The 8,760-nt window shown below is 55.1% G+C and overlaps 1 protein-coding gene across 2 annotated transcripts in view; it reads right to left on the reverse strand.

The window, feature by feature from the left end:
• Positions 1-8,482, reverse strand: part of CYRIB (CYFIP related Rac1 interactor B) — a 147,819-nt gene extending 139,337 nt beyond the window's left edge. Inside the window, exon 1 of one of the 2 annotated variants that reach the window (XM_025265495.2) lies at positions 8,278-8,482. In XM_025265495.2, the coding sequence (XP_025121280.2) occupies positions 8,278-8,467 (190 nt within the window). In that variant the 5' untranslated portion in view covers positions 8,468-8,482. Of the gene's footprint in view, positions 1-8,033; positions 8,055-8,277 lie in introns of those variants that run through there. The other variant, XM_025265498.2, reaches the window with a different exon arrangement.
• Between the last annotated feature and the right edge of the window lie 278 nt (positions 8,483-8,760).

Consider the following 8,760-nt stretch of genomic DNA (forward strand, 5'->3'; position numbering starts at 1 on the left):
GTTCACAGAAGGTAGCTCTCACCAGTGATGGTTGGCAGGGTGCCTAGCACAAGGGGACATTCCCTTAGAAAACCACCTCTGTCTTCCAGCAACACCAAACAGCATCCAGCCGCAGCAGCCTGCTCCCTGGAAGACAACTCCCTTTGTAGGACTTTCGATGCTCAGGGTACACTCAGAAGAGGTAGTAGAAACAGTAGGTGGGGCTTCCCTGGTGGTCCAGTGGTTAAGAATCCCCCTGCCAATGCCGGGGACATAGGTTCAATCCCAGGTCCGGGAAGATTTCACATGCCAAGCAACAACTAAGGCCGTGTGCCATGACTGCTGAGCCCATCCACTACAGCTACTGAAGCCTGCTCGCCCTAGAGCCTGTGCCCCACAAGAGAAGCCAGCGCAATGAGAAGCCTGCACACGGCGACTAAAGCATAGCACCCCTCGCTGCAACCAGAGAAAGCCCTCACACAGCAATGAAGACCCAGCACAGCCAAAAATAATAAACAAATAAAACTTTAGAAAAACAACAATAGTAGGTGACATTGAAGCTGGCAGAGACAGTACTTTGAATTCCAGCTCTGCCTATGATTAACCTCTAAGTGTTCTCTGTTTCCTCCTCTAGAAGGTGGAGATAATATGACCTAACTCGCAGAATTACTGTGAAGGTAAGAACCACCACCTGGAAAGTATACATTGTCCATGCTCAATAAGGGAGAGCTGCTGGTCATCACAAGGGAGACCAAAAGACCCCAAAAGCCCCAAATCACAAAACCCCCCCATGTGACATTTACAGGAGCCCTGTCACCCAGGAGGCCCTTGCCTGAGCCATAAATGCCACACAAGGTGTCGGAGATGCTGTCTCACTCCCCACCTCCCGCGCTCCCCTCCCCGCCCCTGCAATCACCCCACTGCTCCGTCCTCTGGTGCCCACCCCCAAACCCAGCTAGAGAGCCTCTCCGATTCCTGAAGGACAGGGTGGGCTTGGAGGGGCTGGGTTCTGGTGAGCCCAAGGAAACAATCCAAACCCAGCCTTCTTAAGCTGCTCAGGCCCTTACGGACTTGTGTGGGGTGGCCGGGGGACACAGAGCATTTATTCCCCCCATGGATCCATCCCGGGGCCCAGCGCATAGTAGGTACTCACTTAGTGACCCCTGTTGAAGAGCAGGAGGGATCTGCTTTCTCCACAGTGAACTGAACACCCAATAGCTATGAAGGCATGTTCGGAAAAGACTATGAAATACCTCTCCGCTTCGGTTCACGGCCTGCTGGAACTAAGGCACCCGCTGGTTGTCCCTGGGGCCCCTCGGAGCTCAGGGAAGTGCGCAGAACTAGGGTTCAGGGGAGCAGGGCAGACATTTTAGGATGTTATTGGCTGAGTTTCACTTCCTTGCTGTCTTCTGTATTTTACTTCACCTCTGGTTTTGAGCAAAGCTGGGGCCAGGCCAGCACACAAGCTGGCAGTGGAGACCTCTGCTGGGCCGTTCGCTCCTCCTCCCTGAGTCCCAGCAGATGGCAGTCCCTGAGGCTGACAGCAGACAGGGGACTGGATTCCTAAGCACCTGTGAGGTGCCAGGCCCTACGCCAGGCAGAGGCAGCCAGGCTCCCACTGAAGAGCCACAGCAAGCTGCACAACCGGCCCTGGGGTGCCGGAGCACATGAGGCAGTTTGCAAACGACTCCACACTCAAGGAGTCATGAGTGAACCAAGAGGTACCAGGTCGCGAGGTCCATGGCTCTTCCCCCTTTCAAAGGACAACCCCAGAAGTGCCAACCTCTCGGTTTTGCATTAAGGCACTACAGCAGTTTGAAAGTATCTTACAGAAATACCTGTCCTTGGGACTTCCCTGGCAAGTCCAGTAGCTAAGGCTCCTTGCTTCCAGTGCAGGGGGCAAAGGTTCAATCCCTGGTCTGGGAATAAGATCCCACATGCTGCACGGTACAGCCAAAAGATTAAACAAAACAAAAAGAAATACTTGCCCTCCTATCAAATCCATATCCCATGGATACGCCAGAAGATTACAGTCCTGACCTGAAATCAGCGCTGGACAAAGCAGTTCCTGCCCAGCTGTGACTACATCCTTGCAGGGAGGGGGTGTCTTCTTGGAGTGTTTCTATTGATACGAGGCACTAGGCTAGCAGCTTGTCCAGACATCATCATTTAGCCCTCCAAACAACCCTGAGAGGAGGTGTTACCAGCCCAGCTCTGTCCCAGGCGGTTCTGGCTCAGCAAGGTCACACAGCTACTGCGCAGCAGGGCCAGGGTACCTCAGCTCCACAGTCCAACAGTATTTGCTGAGTGGGCGCTGGGTTTAAATTCCAGAGAACTCCAAGTGGCCAGACAGGGCCCATCCCAGTAGACTACTTGAGCAAGTGAGCCAAGGATGGAGCTTTTCTGCTCTTGCTGCCCACGCCTCTTCCCATCCTCACCTCCTCTGCAGGACCGTGGCACTGTTCCTCCCCATCCTGGTCTGAGGATGCTGACCGAGGAGGGGAGAGGAGGCCACGTGTCTCTGACAGGCTGTGCGACTTCAAAGCCTTCACTTTTCCCTTGTTGGATCTTCTTTTTCACTGTGGGTTTAAGGGCTTGCTCCCCTGCCCAAGGAAGGTCAGGAGCAGAGATATCTTTTGTGCCAGGGAAGGATGTCCAGCCGCCACCCGCCTTGGCCTCAGAGCCCAGCACTAAGGCAGCCCCAAGGTACTCACGGGCAGATGCTCGGGAGCCAGGAGACCTGGGTGCCAGTCCTGTGTTTGCCTCTTGGGCAAGACACTTCCCCCTGCAGATCCCAGTTCCCTCATGGGTTTAATTAAGAGTACGGGCCGCCTGCAAGTCTGAGCATGCGGTTCCCGCAACTCTGAGCACGCGGTTCCCACTCAGTCCTTCCCAACAGCATCACGTGTGAAGGCTGCCACACTCACCCTGCCTCCCTCTCTTCCCTCCCCGACTCCCTGCTGGGCCGCAGAGCACCTCCGGGTGGGAAAAGGAGGGCTCTTCTCCACACTACCTTCAGGTCCCCACCGTCTTCTTATCACGTGACTTGGGGCACGTCTGCTTCCCCCACTAACTAAGCCATCAGCTGCCGGCAGCCTCCAGGGTCATATTCCAATTTGCATTCTCAGTGTTGGTTGGGTCCCAAGTGAACGAGAGGGTAGGGACCTCCAAGCTCTCCCTACTCTGAGGCGTGGTCCACTACGCTGAGCATCATGTGGAGAAGTGTCAGAAATGCAGGCTCTCTGCCCATCCCAGCCTCTGACTCTTCAAGGGAATCCTCAGTGGATATGGAGGACTCATATACTCCAGTATGGGACGTGCTGCAAGGTTCCCGCCAGCTCCGACATGCCCCTTCCCCATAGCCCTTGATTTCACCACCTAGATGCCTCCAGACATGTGGGCCTTAGCAGGGATCCCTAAAATGTAGCTCACTAAATGTACCAAGGGTTTCCCTGGTGGGGCCAGGGATAAAGAACCCGCCTGCCGATGCAGGAGAGCCAGGTTCCATCCCTGGGTGGAGAAGGTCCCCTGGAGGAGGAAATGGAAACCCACTCCACTCTTCTTGCCTGGAAAATCTCACAGACAGAAAGGAGCCTGGCAGCCACAATCCATAGGATCACAAAGAGTTGGACACGACTGAGCGACTAAGCACACACACAGTTACCAAAGGACATTCACCTTAGGAGCCTTCGAGAAGCCAGCAGCTGACTCACAAGCAGGATCTGAAACGTGCAGCCCCCCAGGGTGACTCCTGCCAGGTGTGACCCACTGGGCCCCTGAGTCTCAAGGAAGCCCAGCGGCTTCAAAATGTTGCAGCCCCCCGCTCAGTTCTGTGGATGAGGCTACCCCCCGGCTCCCCTCCCCCAACTCCCAAAAGCAGATGACTGCATAGCAGCCAATATTTAACAGCAGAGACAGAGAGACCAGCAGCCCACTGGCCCCCTCACGGGCCCTGCATCCACGCTCAGAAAATGTTCTTCCTTTATTTTCTACTCTTGACATTTACTCAACTTCAAAAGAAAAGGAATCCTTCCAAAACACACTTTCAGGTTTTATTTTTAATAAACCCTGCAATTCCTCTAATGGCTTCAGATTATCCTAAATATTTATTAAAAAAATCATTCTCAGCATCACTTCTATAAACAAACCTCCTCAGCGACTTCGATTATTTATGAATTTATGAACACAATGTCTCCTTTCCCTGGGGCAGATGGTAACATGTAAGCCTTTGAAAAGGAGTTGGGGGTGGAGGGAGGAAAAATCAATGGGACAGAACATCAACTCAATGAACCCTCAGTTTACTCTCCTTGACCGGCTCTGGTACAAGGATCTCTTCATTCAGGGGAAACAGCATCCTGTGGCCAGCCAATAAGTGGTTTGGGAAAGCATGAAGACTTGAATCTAGGAAGAAGCTGTAAGCCAAGGACTTGATCCCCAGTGGGAACTGAAGCCCTGTTAACAGAGGGACATGACGATGGGACTGGGGCCCAAACAGAAAGAGCCCAGGGACGGTGGGAAAGTAATTGATATATACTGAACACCTACTATGCGCTGGGAGACTCCCCAGAGCACTTCTGCATTGATCACCACAACCTTTCCAGGCGGCAATTATAATTCCTCATTTTAAAGATGAAGAAGGCCCAGAGAAAGAGGAAGTATCTTGCCCAAGGCCACAGAGCGAGCAAGCAGCAGAACCAGGATGGACAGCAAGACACTCAGGCCTTCAAACCCAAACCCACACTGCCTTTGAAGTAGAAAAGGATGAGAGAGAATAGAGAATGGAGTTAACCTCATGCATCCTTGGTTACAAAGTTACTATCTTCCTTTCAACCTGGTGAGGCCAATCACCTCTTTCAAGACTGTCAAAGACTTAACTCCCGAAGTTCCACAGTGCAACAGAACTTTGCCCATTGAGAATCCAGGGGGATGGAGTCTCAGATGAAATCTGGAAGGAGTGGATGCAACGGTTATAAGAAGATATGAAATGAGAGTCATAAACACACAGAAAGCTCACTTTATGAGAAAGAGAGGACAAAAGAATTTTACCCTCAGGGATGGATAAAAAAGAGGAGTCTTTACTAAGTGCCCCAGAGGAGGAAAAAAAGAATAAAATCCACCCTTCTCCCACCCCTCCCTCAATTTCCTTCTCTCCAGAAGCTCCAATTCAGTTAAAGAAGAGAGATGGGTCTGGCCTTTGAGATGCTTATGCTCTCTCTAGTGAAGGATCATTACTGCTGCTGTTGATAATAACAATCATTAACAATGATGGCCATTTTTGGGGGCCTGGGCTGAGAGCTTCACGCACACAACTACAAGGAGCAAAACCATCCCATTTTACAAATGAGAACACTGAGGCACTGAGCGGGGAAGAAACGTGGTGATGTGCACAGGGGCAGTAAGAGGGGACACTGAGCTGTGACTCTGGATCCTGTTCAGGAGGCCAGTGAACTAGATGAGATGGGGCAGAGATGAGGAAAAGGAAGTTCCAAGAAGGTCGTGATCTGTCTAAGGCTTCAAGCCAGCGCCTAGCTAAAGTGGGTCAGTTTTAAAGCTGAATTTTTCACTGACACAACACTGTCTCCACAATGCTCGTTGCAAGATGGTTTTGCTGGAGACAGCCAAGTCCCAGACTGCTGAAGTCACAGGACAGTGGTCTCTTCAGGAGTCCCTCCTGTCACAGGCTCTAGGTCCTGAAGTAAGAACAGAGACTGGGATTCCATGATGGGGAACCAAGACGCACTGGGGAGGAACGGCCAAAGAACAATGACAAGGTCACCTATAGGCCAGTGCGTTGACCTTAAGGTGGAGACAGATTGAACTTCCACAAAGAGCGAAGGAGAAACCATCACTCTTTTGTTCATTCTGTCAAAAACAAAAACAAAAAAATACTGGACACCAGCATATGCCAGACAGCCTGCCAGGCACCAGCGGAACCACAAAGGCCCTTGAGGTGGGAGCACGGTCCACGGGAAAGAGAGGGAGAGCTCAGCGGATGGAAGACTGGAGTGATGACCTTGAATCTGTGGCCTCAATGGCTGAGGGTCTCAGGCCAAGTCCTATACTTTTTCTGAGTTGTAAGATGAAAATAAAATCTCTACTTCATAGGTAACTGTGGCCACTCTACATCTTCAAAATGAACCTGTGTGAGCTTAAACTGTAGCTGGCCACTGCACAGAGGTGTCTGCTCTTGCCTCTTAAAATAATAGCCACACTCGAGTTCATCTCCTGCTCTCCAGAAGTTGGGAAAAAGAAAGAAAAAAGCACAGCTAAGGATCCTAAGAGAGATGCACACAGGCCTGTGGGAACTGAGAAATGAAGAGAAGGAATGGCTGTCAGAGAAAGCAAAATTATCTGAAAATCTCCCAAAGGACATGCAGAAACACATCCTGAATCTTTATCTGAAGGCCACTTCCAAGTACCCCTGTATAAGAACAACCTAGCCTCCTTCAGCACACATGCTTTGCCCCTCCCCATGCCTAAAGTTTAGCAAGCATTCAGATAATGTAAATTACAACCTGCCTCGCCAAGAAAACTCAGGCCAGCTGACCACTTCTGCATGCCCCACCTAGGAGAAAACCCACCACGTTTACAGGAACCCCCAGGCCTGGGAAGTCAGCCCAGCTGTCAGCCCTGGCAGCCCGCCCCAGCCAGTCATCTGGCAGTGGCAATCAAAATGATGATTCCTTTTCATTTCCACCAAATGCAATCTTCCAAGAAGAGGAGAGGCTCAAAGTCAGAGTTTAAGTTCCTTTTCATAAGGAGTCAATATTTTCACAGGATAATCCTTCTTGGGTAGGGGGTGGATTACAAATATCCCAGGTGGCAAAACGTGGCTCTCTGGGGACTGTGGAGAGGCTGTTACGGGGCAAGGAGGCCAAAACGTGGAACCACACCTGGCCACTCACTCACTCCTCAAAATTCACCATCCACCTATTCACTACACAGATATCTATGTGCCCCAGGCCCCCTTTCCAGGCGGTGGGGATGCAAAAATGAAAGGGGACTGCCAATGACACTTCCCATCCCTGCGCCCTCGCCAGGCCAAGGAATTCACGCTCACTTGCTGGAAGCCCAACTCAGAGCAACCCGTTTTAGAGACAGGCGCCTAAGACTCAGAGAGGGCAAGCGACTTGCCCAAGGTCACACAGCTAGCAAGTGGCCAGGCAAGGAATTAAACCCAGGTACAAAGTCCTCGTTACACTCCCCGGCGGGGCCTCCTTCCCGCTCAAGCCCTCCCCCACCAGCTCCATTTCTGCGGCAGGGTGAGGATCAAAGCCCGCCCCCCTGGGCTCCAGTAAGGGAAGTCCTCGGTTCCTCTTTCCTACCCCCCCCCCCACCCTGCCCCCACCTCCCCGCCACACAGGACGTACAGGTTCGAGACCCACGGTGTGTGTGCGCAGCCCCAGGAAAGCCCTGTAGGCTGCAAGGGCATCCACCCGTTAACTTCCATTAAAAAAAAAAAAAGATGATTAAAAGATAAAGAGCACAGAAGAAGCCCTCTTTAAACACGGGCGGGTGGTTACCCCAGGAGGAAGTCTTGAAGCCAATGGAGATTTTGTTCACCCCCTCCAGTTCCTCAATTCTAAAAGACTGGCCTTCCAAGCCCCCAATGGAAGTTAGCTGGGAGAGGGGGTGCAAGGCGCCCGGGGTCAGACCCTGCGCCCTCATCTGGCTCTCAGAAGGGGTCCGCCGGGGAGCAGTCACCCCGGGTACCCCCTCCCTCCGGGCGCCGCCGCGCGCTCCCCGCAGCTGGGTGGACTCGGGCGGCGGCCCCGCGGCGTGCGCCCCTCGCGTCCGTCCTCCGCAGCCCACCCGAGGCGCATCCTCCAGGAGCCCCGTCCCCGCCCCGCGCCGAGCCCCTCACTCTCGCGGCGCCCCTACTCCTAACCGCAGGACGCCCGGCGCGGCCCGGATTGCATCCCTTCCCCTCCCCGCAACCATCACGCGCGCGCCCCGCACCCCACGCCCTCCCCGGGGGCAGGTCGGCTCGCAGGGCGCGCGCGGACCAGCCGGGAGGCCCGGGCGGCGGCGCCGGCGGAGCCCGTGGCACGTACCTGGCGGCCCGGGCGAGCGGCGAGGGGAGCGCGGGCGCGGGCGCGCAGGAGCCTCGGGCGCCGCCGCCGCCGTTTCCGGGTTGGCGGGTCTCACGTCACCGCCGCAGGTTTGCGAGCGGCCCCCGCCGCGCCGGCACAGCAGCAGCAGCAGCAGCAGCAGCGGCGGCGGCCCCGGCGAGCGCCAGGCGAGAAATAACTATAAAAGGAAGAGACGCGTCGAGGAGGAAGAGGAAACGCCGTTTACCTTCGAGAAGCCGAGCCGCCGGCGCTCGCACAAAAGGAGGACGCCCGCCGACGCCGCCCCGTCCCCGCCGCATCGCTGGGCCGGGCGTCAGCGCGCGCGGCGCCCCGGGACCGCCCCGCGCCGGCCCCCACCCCAAAACCCGGCGGCGGGGGCGGGGGTCCGGGCCGGGGCCCGGGGTGACCTTGGGCATGTCGCGGCAGGCGGCCGAGCGGCCGCGTGGGGGGCGCTAGGGGTCGGGGGTGGGGGGCGCTCGGCGCCCTCCCGCCGGCGTAAACGTGGAAACTCCTGCTCCGGGAGGCGCGGGGATGGTCCAAGGTCACAGCTCGTGTGTCAGGGCTCCCGTTCGAACCCTGAGTGCCCCCGACCTGCGGGCCAGCCTGGTTCCTAGCCCAGCGTCTGTTCCCCCCTCACCTGTCCGTGGGGAAGGATGCTGGCCTGCCCGGCCCACCTGGCATTGGGGCGGTGAAAGCTGGTGCATTCAAT

Source organism: Bubalus bubalis, chromosome 15 (assembly GCF_019923935.1).
Source record: "Bubalus bubalis isolate 160015118507 breed Murrah chromosome 15, NDDB_SH_1, whole genome shotgun sequence".
Taxonomy (NCBI): Eukaryota; Metazoa; Chordata; class Mammalia; order Artiodactyla; family Bovidae; genus Bubalus; species Bubalus bubalis.